This window comes from Cenococcum geophilum (genome assembly GCF_001692895.1).
Source record: "Cenococcum geophilum 1.58 unplaced genomic scaffold K441scaffold_6, whole genome shotgun sequence".
Lineage (NCBI taxonomy): Eukaryota > Fungi > Ascomycota > Dothideomycetes > Gloniales > Gloniaceae > Cenococcum > Cenococcum geophilum.
This window is the reverse complement of record NW_027137564.1, coordinates 2,272,993-2,286,083: the sequence shown is the minus strand read 5'-3', so window position 1 is coordinate 2,286,083 and position 13,091 is coordinate 2,272,993. Positions and strand designations below refer to the sequence as shown.

At 39.0% G+C, this 13,091-nt stretch overlaps 1 protein-coding gene across 1 annotated transcript; it reads right to left on the bottom strand.

Annotated features, from left to right (window-relative positions):
- Window positions 1–8,193: 8,193 nt before the first annotated feature.
- K441DRAFT_628897 (HET-domain-containing protein) lies at window positions 8,194–10,594 on the bottom strand. Its single transcript, XM_067646213.1, has 2 exons — window positions 10,064–10,594; window positions 8,194–10,013 (listed from the first exon to the last, which is right to left on the bottom strand). Exons 1-2 carry the CDS (start codon window positions 10,482–10,484, stop codon window positions 8,227–8,229), a joined length of 2,208 nt encoding a protein of 735 aa, XP_067508196.1. The 5' UTR covers window positions 10,485–10,594; the 3' UTR covers window positions 8,194–8,226.
- Window positions 10,595–13,091: the final 2,497 nt, after the last annotated feature.

Sequence of the window (13,091 nt, the reverse complement as noted above, 5' to 3'; positions counted from 1 at the left end):
ATAAAAGTCGCTACTAAGAAAGGTCTTGCCATCAATTCGGATAACCACTATCTTTTAATTATATCGACGCTTTACCCTATTTAAATATTATATAATTGCTTATATTAACAATAACTTATAGGCAAAGATCTCTACCTTGTTTATTTATAGAAATTTATTATAGAAATATATTGTCTAAATATAACCGTTATACGCCATAATCTTTAGGAATAAGTCGATATACACGTAGTAGAAGGGTCTTATTGCCTTATTAATAAGTACTCTTCTTAATATAATTTTATAAGCCTTGCTAACAGTATAGGTATTACAGTTAATTATCGCTAGTCCCTAAAGCTTCGTACTACCTACCTCTTAAGGTAAATGCTTAATTGCGTTAGGTCTTATATAACCTAGTCTCTTATACTAAAGCCTTCCTACTACTTCCTAATTAGAAAGGGGGTTTTATAATTAGATTGCAAATAAGGCTTTTAGCTTATTATATTTAAGCGTGTTTTAGTTATAATGTCGTTTATAATAGGTAAACATCTTATAATTATCTTTGTAATATAGTAGGTTCCTTTTATTATTCTACCATATATTCTTATTATTAAACCTGTTTAAATAGGCCAGGTTTATATAGAACGCCAGTATATATACTGTATTAGCTAGTAGGATCCTCCTATGACCTACTAGCGTCTAGATCGTAACTACTGCCGTCTCTATGCCCTTAACTAGATCTAGGCCCGTTCCGGTGTATATAATGTCATTACTTAGTTAAATCTCGTCGACGAATCTCGATTAATTGTTAATAACGTGTATTATAGTTCCGTTATTAATAATTACGCTATTATATAGCTTGTAATTAGAACCTGCGTTATAGGCGCCTACTTAATATACGGCAAAGATACCGTGGTTGTCTTCCTTTTAACTTCCGTCTGGGTTTTATACGGCTTTTTTTATAGAGCCTCCTTACCTAAAGCCTTCTTCCTTATCTTCTTAATTTTTAACTTAGTCTAATTTAATACGCTTATAATTCTTTTCTTAACTTTTATAGCTATGGCTTTATCTAATTTCTAATCTTTTAATTAAACCGAGTTATTAATATAAGGACAATCTTAGAATTAGTAAATGTCTTTATAGTAGTATAATAGGGCGTCTTTTTTCTATAACGTCCTAGACTATATAGTTCTAGGAGCCTTGTCCTTAGGTGCCTTAGGAGTCTTATCCTTATAAGCTCCGTTAATAAACTCCCCCTAAAAGCCTACTATATTAGCGCTAAGTTAATCTCTTTTCTTTTAGGCTGTTTCTATTCGTTAATAGTTCTAATATATTTTAACTAGTTGGTTTATAGATATTATCTAATCACTAGCCCAGTTATATTTATTAAATTTAACCCTCTACGTTAAGGCCTAGTTTAGTAATACTAGCTCTACCGCTATTAAAAAATCTTTAATTACTTAGTCGCCGTATACATCTAGTAATTTAATCTTTTTATAGTTATTATATGTCTTCTCCCACTACTATAACCAGGCCTTAAAGTTCTAGTTTTTTAGGCCCTTTTTAACCTTTATATATTAAGTGGATAGGTATAGCTTATATGCTATATTAGTAGGGGCAACCCTCTCCTTAAAAGCTACTAGGGTGTTATATACTGAGTCGATACCTAGTATATAGGTATTAAGGTTTCTAGCCACTATACTAGTAATATAGCTTTATAGGGAGGTTAAAGCTGCCTTCTACTTCTTATATTCCTTTTTTACTATTTTATGTCTTTTACGGAGAATTTAAAGCTCGTTATTCTCGTCTTTAGAGAGAGCTATATAGGAAGTTATTCCTAGCTTTACATCTTAAGGCCTAGAAAAGACTGGTTTAATTAATTAGGGTAACTTATCCTTTTTTGTTAAGGGGTTAATATATTCCCATACGTCTCCTATTTAGGCGCGAAGCCTAATAAGGTTAATTTATTTGTCCTAATCAGCTTAGCTCAATAATATCACCGTTACAGTAATAGCTTAGGTAGGTTGAGAAGTTATATTAAGAGGTACTTATAAGGACAAATGAAGTATTTAATAAGGGGTATGATTAATTAAATTAATTAGTTAAATAGGTGCAATATAGCAAGTCACCCGGGCTCATAACTATTAATTGGTAGTCCGTGCACCGATTATAAGAAAAGAATAAGAACTCTGTTTATTGAATGTGGCTCTAGAAGCTCTCTATATACATAAGATAGGTCTAGGCAACTAAGTCAAATACTATAGGCAACTGAGACAAAATAGGTAATAGAAACAGGTGGTAAGACGTAGGGTACTAGGCATCAAAGACAGTAGTAAGACAGTAGTAAGACGGTGGTAAGGAAACCCGATCTGGATCGACAAGAAGATACGAGAAGGGAACATGCTGTGGGCAGTCGGAGCCTTGACCTGATCAGAATCATGAAGCACAATACAGCATCCGGGGGTCAAGGAAGGCTCTAGCCTCTCATGTCCCGTTTTACCCCTTTTCATTCTCTTCTTGTCTTGTTCGACCTTGTTGCAAGTAGATAGGACCAATCCTTGATTTTAAAGTCTACCATCTTCTACGTCGTGACATTCGAGAAACTCAAGGTTAGATTATAGAAGCAAATGATAGGCGAATGTCTTAGCAGAAGCCGTTCAAGAGGATTCCAATTCTTTACTGCAAAGCCAAAGGAAATATCCATATCACAGGAAATCAAGACTAACCGGCGCCAGCAGCTTGCCTCAGGACTGCCATTCTGGTGCCGGCACTGGTAGCAGCCTGCTAATTCTTAAACCCATGTGAATCGAAATGGACTTGCAATATTACTCCAATCTTTCCACTAGTAGTAAATGCAGACCGGACGACCAATTCGTTTCCACATATTCAGGTTGTCAGCATCACGACCAATAAGGATTGCTTGTAAGGTTTCCTGAATTTCAGCCTCGTCGTCGATTTTTTCGCTTGTGTAGCTGATCAAAAGAAACAAGTTGTTGAACGGACGATCAGGAATGAGAACTCTGTTTTATTAAAGAGGGCTCTAGAAGCTCTCTTATATACATCAGGTAGGTCCCAAATACAATAACGACGACGTCGTCATGTAGTAGGTCATAGTTAAGAGAAACAGGTAATAAGACGTTCGATAAGACATACGAGCTCAAGATACGAGACAACTGAGACATAGTTCGTATAGACGATCTAGGTCGTTAGACAGTATTACAATAGTAGTAAGGAACTTCAATTCAGGTTAACACACCCCCCTAGCTGCACAGAGCCTTCTAGGCTGCTGTAGAAAATACTAAAAAGTCACAATAGCAATTTGGTGTTGAGTTAAAGGAAATCCTCTATATATTTACCTTGCCTAAATATCATTTAAATTAAATTAAATTAGATCCTTAATATTAACGAGATTTAATTACTAAACAAATGTCTCGTGCTTTTAACGAGGCAGAGCCTTTATTAGGCCGTCTACTATTATATCCGCAGTAGGCACCCATTTAATATTAATGCTTCCTTCACGAACTTCCTAGCGGAGCTAGTGGTGATAAATATTAATGTGTTAAAGCTTAGTGTTAAGCTCCGCGTCGCTTTTAGTAAGTAGTTAAATTATCTACAGGTTGTCATAATATATCGTTTGCTTCTTATTAGGGTCAAATCCGATTTCTTTAAAGAATCGCTACCACCAAATTAACTCGGTAGCTGCATGCGATAGGGCTAGGAGCTCTGCTTCCATGCTTAATTTTATTACTAACTTTTACTTTATAGATTGCCAGTTAATTGGCCCTCTAAATAAGGTAAATAGATAACCTTCTATGCTCTTTCTACTTACTAGGTTATTGCTAAATAATACATCGCTAGCCCTTGCAAAGATCTGGTTTATTACATTCTCCTTTAAGTACTTAATCGTAAGAGTCTTGGTTTGATTAAGGTAGGCAATTGCCCTTATAGCAGCTGCGTCGTAAATTGGTAACGGATTTTGTGAGAATTCTAATAGCTTACTTGCTGTTCTCGCTATATCTAGACGAGTAATATTGGCTGTATAGAGCATAGATCCGACTTTCCTCTAATAGGCGTAGGTATCCTGCTTAGAGGCTTGCTCCGGATTAGGCTTAAGTTCCTTAATACCCATTAGTATATATATTTTGCGATAATCTTTAACTTTAAAGCTTGTCGTAATTTTATTAATATAGGAATCCTAGCTAAGCCAAAGCTTCCTGTTTTTTCTATTACGGATAATTTGAATTCCTAAGAACTAGGTAAGGTTACCTAGGTCCTTTATCTCGTACTTTCTTATAAGGTGCTCCTTAAAGGTTTAGAGCTTAAGTAGGTCTTTCTTCCTAAATACAGCTGTAATATTGTCAACGTAGAAGAAGACTATTAGCTAATTGTTGTGATATAGGCAAGGCTCCTCCGCTACTGGCTTTAAGCCTTCCTTTTTTAGCGTTGTTATTAAGTTACCGTGCTATAGCAGAGGTAATTACCTTAATCCGTAGAGGGCTCTTTGGAGAAGTAGGCACTTGCCCTTAATTAGAAATCTATCTAAATACTTAACGTATACGACCTCGTTAATTACGCTATTTATAAATATATTAACAGCGTCGCCTTACTAGCAGTCTAGGTTAAATATTATAACAATAGCTATTAAGGCTCTAAATGATCTTACTACTAAAGTTGCGGTATAGGTGTCCTTATAAACTAACTCTTATAAATTACCTTATATATAAAGACGAGCTTTAAACCTTATTAGATATCCGTTAATATTAGTCTTATATATAAATACCTAAATAACAGGCACTATTTTAGTATAGATCATCTCATTAATGACTTAAAACGTTTCTTAATTTTAAAGGTCCGTATATTCCTTTTAGGCAGTAGCCGCGAACTCTTCCTTATATTGATGTCTTTAAAGCTCCTTTTAATTCCTAGGTAGCGGTAGGAGCTAATTACGGTACAGCTTTTTATAAAATGTGAGCCCTACATTAAAGGCTAATCTTTAAGCTGGAAGGCTCTGGTCAGTAACGTTAGTAAGAAAGCCTACGTAGATCTTTAATCGTCCTTTAAGTCTCTTTCCTTTAACCATGTTTTGCTCTCCTATATCGCCATTAATCTTCTTCTTTAGCTTAGCTTTATCGGTCGGAACCAGGATATAGTGCGGCTTCTTTACTAAGGTATTTAAGGACGGTGGTAGAGGCTCTAGTGAGTTAGGTTTTAGTGTCTCGTTTAGAGTAGGAAGCCCTAGAGCTAAGTCGTCTTTAGAGCTTAAATCTTATTACTTACTACTCTTAATATTAGGCTCTTCCTTATTTCCATTAAATTCCACCTATTATCTCCCTTCGGTGTTAACTTAAATCTCATCTTAAGTCTTATTACTTTTATTAGATAACGATTCTAATTTGTCTTAGAGATCCTATATTTAATAGACATTAATAACTTCCAATATTTAGTCAGTTCTGACTTAGAGTATATTCGCTAAATCTAGCTGTAAGTTATTATAGAGTAACCGCTTATTAAACTTTACGTCTCTGGTTCTTATAACCTTCTTTTAACTAGGAATGTAGATTTGGAATATATTCATTAAATTATATCCTACCAGATATCCTATATAGGCCCTTAGCGCGAGCTTATTCAGGCGTGGAATATTATACTTAAGAGGGTAGGCCCTACAGCCGTAGACTCATAGGTGGCCTATATTTGGTTTTGGTGGTGATATACCCATAGCTAACTAGATTCTCTTAAACGGTGTCTTCTACCTAAGTCTTCTACTAGGCGTTTGATTGAGTAGATAGGTAGCTGCTTTGTAGACTTTAGGATATAGCTCCTCTAGTAAATAAGCCTTAATTCTTATGCACCGAGCCTTCTATATAATTACCCCCCTAGATTGTTCCGCTGGACCGTTCTGTGATTAAGTATTAGGTGCTAATCTTTTAATACTAATTCCTTATTCAGCTGCCTATTCCTTAAATTCGCCTATAAGAGACGTCTCTCTATTTATGTGGATAATAGCTACCTTAAAGCCATATCGTCGTTCGATGATATTGTAATATTTAATAACAATTTAGGTAAGGGACGACTTCTTAGCTATCGTCTCTACCTTATTTATTCGCGTTATGTCGTTAAGGAAGTATACCGCGTACTTATTGCTATTAAATGCAACTATTCCGGGTATTAAATTAAGGTGGATTCTATAGAAAGGAACTAGTGACTAAGTTAGAGGTCTTCTAGATACCACCTTATGAGCTTTACTTACTCCATATAATTTACATTCTACCATTATTAGGCCTTTTATAATCGCGCCCGTTACTAACTAAGGTAGTTACTTAATCGCGTTTTTTCCTGCATAGCCTATTCGCTAGTGCTATATATGGCCTTCTACCTAATTTAGTAGAGGCTTTAATAAATACTTTATTAGCTTTAATTAAGTCGCAAATAAAGCCTTAGGTGAGTCACTTTTTGGCTTATTATATTTAATGGTGTTTTAACCACAGTAGCGGCTATAGTAGGCGTACGTCTTGTCGTCGCTATAGAAGAGAGTGTTCTCTTTATTGTTCTAATAGACTCCCTTATTATTAAGCTTATTAAGATATACCAAGTTAGTATAGAAGCCTAGTATAAAGGCTGCTCCTAAGAGCTATATCTATCTCTTCCCTTTTAGGTTATTAATCGTGACTGCAGCTATACTATAGCCTATAATTTCTTCTATATGCGAGCCCGTATAGACGCGTTCTAACGTAGGCTTGATATCGCTAATAAACCTAGCTCTATCATTGAAAACGTGTAGGCTGGTTCCTAAGTTAAGAATTATACTATCGCGAAGCTCGTAATTGGAAGTCGTGTTATTGGATCCTATATAATAAACTATAAAGTTTCCGGTAGGCCCTTGTGAGCTCTAATTACTACCTTCCTTTAGCTTTTTATTGGCTCAATCGTCCTTATTAGCTTAATTATCCTTTTTAATTTGCTTAATACGAGCCTTAATTTTAGGCGTTATATTAGCAATCTTCTTATCCACCTTCTTCTAAATTTTGTCACTTGGTTTAAACCATAATGGGTAAGAAATTAACTCTATAATGTACCAGCACTTATTAAAGTAGTAACGTTTTCCGTATAGGCACTCTAGCGGCGGTCGCCTCTCCTTCTTCTGCTTATCTGCTAACGATTAAGGCTTTAATTTAGGCTTCGAATTTAGTAAGTCGTCTTTAAAGGTAACTCCAAATAATCCTCCTTGTGGGGTTTTGCCCTTCTGGGCAAGGTCCGTACAACGGTGGTTTTGGTATATTTTAACTAGTTTAAAGAAGGTAGGAAGCGTCTTCTTTTCTTACTTACGCTTATTAAGCTTATTCTTCTAATATTCTAACCAGCTTAGTATAATTAATTTGACTATATACGCGAAGTCTTTTACCAAACGATTATCATCTACCTTAGGTAGAGCTTGCTTCTTGCACTTAGTATACACCTTCTCCTACTCTTATAACTAGATCTCAAAGTTCTGGTTCTAAGGCGCCTTCTTAAGCCTTATATATTAAGTGGCTATTTAAAGCTTTTAGGCGTAGTTAGTCGGAGTAATTCTCTTCTTAAGAGATACCAAGACGTCATAGGTGGTGGTGCATTTAAACGTGTAGATAAGGTAGGTACGTGAGATGGAGCTTAGGATGTGGCTGCGTAATATATTAAGAGCTAACAACTGTTTTCTGTATAGCTTTATATTGTCCCTATGGTCGGCTTTAAGCATATAGAGCTCCTCCTTCTCCTCCTTATTTAGGTCCGCGAGCTTCGTCTTCCCCTAGCTATTAGCATCCTTGGGTGAGGCACGAACAGGTTCTTTAAGCTATGGCAGATCGGTCTTAGGTGTTGATAGGTTAATATACTTCCAGAGATAATTGTTATTTGCTTTTGACTTAATGACCTTAATCTATTCGTCCCAATCGTTTGGGCTTATAAGGATAACGGATGATATAATAACGGGAAGGGTTTCTTGTTGAGAAGTTATTATGGGTAGTTGTCTACGATTAAGATGATAATTGAAATTAATGGGAATAAAGGCTTTGGAATTAAAGATGATGCAGTAGACGGCCCGGGCTTATAACTATTGAATGGACGATCAGGAATGAGAACTCTGTTTTATTAAAGAGGGCTCTAGAAGCTCTCTTATATATATCAGGTAGGTCCCAAATACAATAACGACGACGTCGTCATGTAGTAGGTCATAGTTAAGAGAAACAGGTAATGAGACGTTTGATGAGACATACGAGCTTAAGATATGAGACAACTGAGACATAGTTCGTATAGACGATCTAGGTCGTCAGACAGTATTACGATGGTAGTAAGGAACTTCGATTCAGGTCGACACAAGTACTGTTGCTTGAGATCTAGGACACTCCCTTCACCCTCCTTGATGTCCGCATTGAGCATGCAGTATGGTCTTTCGCCAACACCTCCTGGAACACGCTCACGATGCCTACCAGGCAATAAAGATCCAACGTATCGATCATACCTGTCCTCGTCCGTGACAAAAAATTGTTTCGGTGGGCGGAAGCGTGCGTCCATTTCGTATCGTTTGTCGACATTCTCTTGAGAAAGACGAAGATACATCAATTTGGTGTCTGGGTGCTTGAGGAGCGGCTCTATTTCGACAAGTCGATATTCCCTAGACGGGAAGTGTTCGCAAATCCTCTCACTCACTATGAGATACCTTGCATCCGTTGTCTTCGTCAGGCGAACGGGCACTACGAAGGCATCGACATCGATGTATGCAGAGGAGACTGGTCCATACGGATTCTGACTCGAGAGGGTGAATGAGACTTTGGCACCCTTCTTTCCGAAGGCATATATTGGGTCGACTTTCTCTTGGGGATTGGCAATCTGGTCGTCGTATTTGATCAGTCCGGTGTTCGATGCCCAAGACCAGGAAGGGGCGTGATATTGCGCCTGTTTCCGACATGGAAAAAGCTCGCCTTTTGTGTCACTGGACTTTGTGGACCACAGTAAGCCTTCTGCAAGCTCGGTTTCCCACAGCCCAGCAACATAAGTTCTGCGAGTTTGTTTTGTGAGCATGGAAACAAACCCAGAGAGTGCCGGAAGTCGATCAGTGTCGTAGGTCAGGCGACGAGTGGTAAACTCCTCCACAACTCTGTACCATTTGTACAATAAGTCGGTGTCTTTCAGGACCGGAAGCTGAATCTGAGAAGAGAGCAGATTGCCGAGGAAGGTAAAGTCAGAAATCGGCTCTGGAGTCAGCTTGCACTCGCAGTTGAGCTCCGTCGTACACTCCCATGCCAACTCTGCGGATGTGAAGTGAAGAATGCTGACAGGCAGGAGCCGTTCTTGTAGTACCCAACCTCTTGTGCTGAGCTTGCTTCTTTGATGGCGTCGTTTGTAATGGGCGATTTCCCACCAACTGCTGCGAATGCGCTGATGGCGAACTCGAACTTCAGTTTTGACACTCTGACCGGGGAGACCAGATCCTGTGCGAGTAGTGGTAAAGCAGAGTTCTCGAGTAGAGCGATCGGGGCCGTTGACGAAGCAACCCCCATGGCCGTCATCTGCACCATCAGCTGCGATAGTAACGACGGAATTCTGATAGTAATCTGCCATACACGCGGCTTCTTTCGCCCAGTCGTCTGCAGAATCCTGCATGATGCACAGCGAGTCGATCCATAGATAAGGGATCGAAAGTGCGTTGCAGATCTTGATGGCATCTTGAAATGTTTTGGGAAGCTCGTTGAGAGGGATACCACGCTTCTTCTCATCAAGTGTTGCCTTTGTGATGGTCCGAAAGTATGGTGAAGTCGTCATGTTTCCCCAGCAGTGACTGAGTGTAGCATAAGTCGCAATTTGCCCATTTGGTTCCAAGAGCGCAATGTGTTCGGTTCTAATATCTAGGACCCGGCTTGGAAGGACAGTATTAGGAAGACGTCTGCATCCTGTGTGGTTCCTCAGGCAGTTGTCAAGCCACTTTTTGGCCAGATCCAAGCAGGTGGAGGACGAGTCCTCTGAGATCGAGCGAGCATTCCCAATCAATGGCCATCCAGATGATTTGCCTGCATCTCTTGAGCAGAATCCACGATTGTTGTCGGAGAAAAGGCCTTACCATCCGGAGCGAAAAACTCAATATACTCCTTAGAATGTTGGCCGCCTTCTTTACCGAATTCAATCCATCCCACCAGAGTGCTACCGAGGCCTTCTGAAACCAAATTGAGTCTCATCACATCTTTAAGCGTGTATTTCTTTGAGTCAATTTCGACTTCGAGCCACTGATGTACACTGTTCAGCAAGAGCTGACACGATTCACAGCCACCCTCTGCCGCTCGGCTGAGATCCTCAGGCTTAATCCCACGATCGAAAACGCCAGACTTGTATTCTTCATCCTCAGGCAGAGGACGAAAATTCAAGTCACCGCAGACATGGCAAACGGGATCAGGGATGTTGGGTTCGTCTGTAAATTTCAAGGCTGAGAAGTCGAACTTGGTGAGATCCACCACTTTCGTACGGGAGGAGCCAGGTCCAAACATCTCGTTCGCTTCATCGGACAAGATAGAAGGATTTCAATTGAAAGGCATTTAAGCAGATGTGTTTTCTTGTTTGTGCACCTTTCGGCTCGTTCACCGGTCCAGCTTTTTCCGCGGCGGTCAATAGCTCAGCTGAGTGAAGAAATATCAGCTGATGGCCCAGCCTTTCACCGCCATTGCTCATAGTTGATTATCTCAGGTGCCTCAGCCGCTTCTTTGAGGAATTTGTGGCGTTGCATGGCGCGCACTAACTCCTGAGCCAATAGAACGCCGCGCTACTCCCTACCACCCCTGCTACCCCCAAAATTCCTCTGCGAAGCGTCTGAGAGATTATAGGCGCGCGTTTGGTGTAAACTGGGTCCTTTTTCTAACATATATTAATTTTAAACAACTCTAGCAGCGTGAATATACTAGCTATAGTCTTAGTTCGCGATACATTTAAATTACAATCTCTTCTTTTATTTATTATAATAATTATTGACCCGAGGTACGAGTGGTCTATATATTCGGGTTAGGGGGTTCTGGATTTCAAACTTCCGCTAAGCCAGCTTCTAATTGGTTGGGAGGCGGCTTCTAATTAGTTAGAAAAAAACTTGCGGGCGGTAGGTTATAGCAGAATCCACATAACGAATATTAAAATATCTTAGTATTACACCTTCCTTTTTGTTTATACCTCTATACCACTATAAATATAGCAGATCCTATTACGATTAAGTATAGTAAGTGCTATATCTATAAGCCCCGCCTTAACTTTATTAAAAACGGCCCTTTAAAGAAGCTTTTAAAGCTATGCTAGTTATATCGGTTAAAGGCGCGTCTTCCCTATATATTACTTCTACTTCTGCTTATATTCCTAGGCCTCTAAATATAATTTAAATAAGCGGAGAGCTCTTACAGAGTTAGGTTCTACTACTAAGAATTACCCTGCAAGGCGCTAGCGAACTGCTCTACCTAAAAACGATACCGAGAACGCCTTCCTACCTCGCGGCCAGAACAGTTAAGATACCCTTGAAATGGCTTAACGGCGGAAGATAATTAGGGTAATATAACGGGAGTACCGCATTCCTAATCGGCGGGGTGAAGCTCACTTGCCTACTCCTCCGCTATATGCTACAGAAGAAGCTCTATATAGTAGAAGAGGTATTCTAGATAGCCTGAATGCGTCCTTGCTGGAACTAGCTCCTATGCTTACTCTACCGCCAATACCTACCCTACCGCCAATACCTACCCTACCGCCAATACCACCTTCCTTACGGTAAGCTCCCTCTTAGCAAGCTCCGACTACGGCCCTACTACCCGTTTCAGCTATTAATTGGGAGCGAATTAAGAAGTTTAGGAGTATACTATAGGTTAAATGTATAGAGACGTGCAGTCGTTATAAGAAGCGGTAGTTCTAAATAGGCCTAGCTACAAAGGGTGATAATATAGGTGTATATAAAGCCTATATTAAGGACGCTAATAGTCTTAAGAATCTAACCCTTTCTCCCTTATTTAGTAAAAGTAACGGGCTTAATCTAGGGCCTGTTCCTGGCTTCCTACCTATACTTACCGCGGTAGAGGAGCTTCTAATTACGCGCGTATACGTTTATCTGCAAGTCGTACGTATACGCGGCCAGTAATATCGCTATACTAGCTACGTCTGCTGCTTTAGCTAGAACATATTAAAGACTTAAAGCCAGCTACTACGGCTACCTACTAAACTCGAGATACTAGTCGTAAGGCCTACGGTAGTAGATGGTGGTAAATACCTAGGTTAGTAGTTTACTAAGCGGTATACTATAAGGCGCTCTACTATAGTATAGTGGCTTTACTTTCTAAAAGTTAATTATCTTAATTATCGCGATATTGAAATATATAGCACTTAGCTTACTAGCTTACCCAAAAATGGCTTTATATTAGATTAGCTACTTTATATTAATAAGTTAGAGTCTAATTCTAGTGGCCTAACGGCTTACCTTACTGCTCCTATATAACGTCCTTCTGCTATTAATCCTTTGCCTACTAAGTTTGGCAGTAATCTACTAGACGGTAAATTTAATAACAATATACTAGATACTTTAGTTCCTAATCTAATACCTAACCTTAATAAATTAGAGCTTTTAGGTCGCGAGGTTTAATACTAATAAGACCTATAAGCGGGCCTAGAGGTTTCTATTATGTAATAGACACCTCTCTCTAAGCGATTAGCTAGTTTCATTATACGCGGCACCTTTTTTACTCTATTTCCTTATAGTAAAGCCGATTTTAATATGCTATAAAGCCGTACGGTTACCCTAGCTGCGTATGCTAAGTATATGCTTAAGTATTAGGACGGTTAGTTTAGCCACTACCCCTTATTTCGCTACTACGTGTTTAATTAGATTATAAGAGAGTAAGCCCTTAACGCTACCCGCTTCCTTTACGGCTAATTAAATAAAAATAATCTATTTTTAAATAAGCTTAGTAATCTTATAAATGGTAATAGGGGTAGCTAGTTACTAAATAAGATTATACGGCATATATGGAACCTTAAGGGTACTAGACCTTACTAGAGGCAGAAGATAAATAAGCTTATAGCTTATGCTAAGAATATTAAGAGCGGGTCTCTATTCTTTACACTTAGCGCTACTA

Coding starts and splice junctions, on each gene's coding strand:
- K441DRAFT_628897 (XM_067646213.1), bottom strand. CDS start 10,484: ATGTTTGGACCTGGCTCCTCCCGTACGAAAGTGGTGGATCTCACCAAG. Junction 10,014..10,063: donor TGAGTTTTTCGCTCCGGATG/GTAAGGCCTTTT, acceptor CAAGAGATGCAG/GCAAATCATCTGGATGGCCA.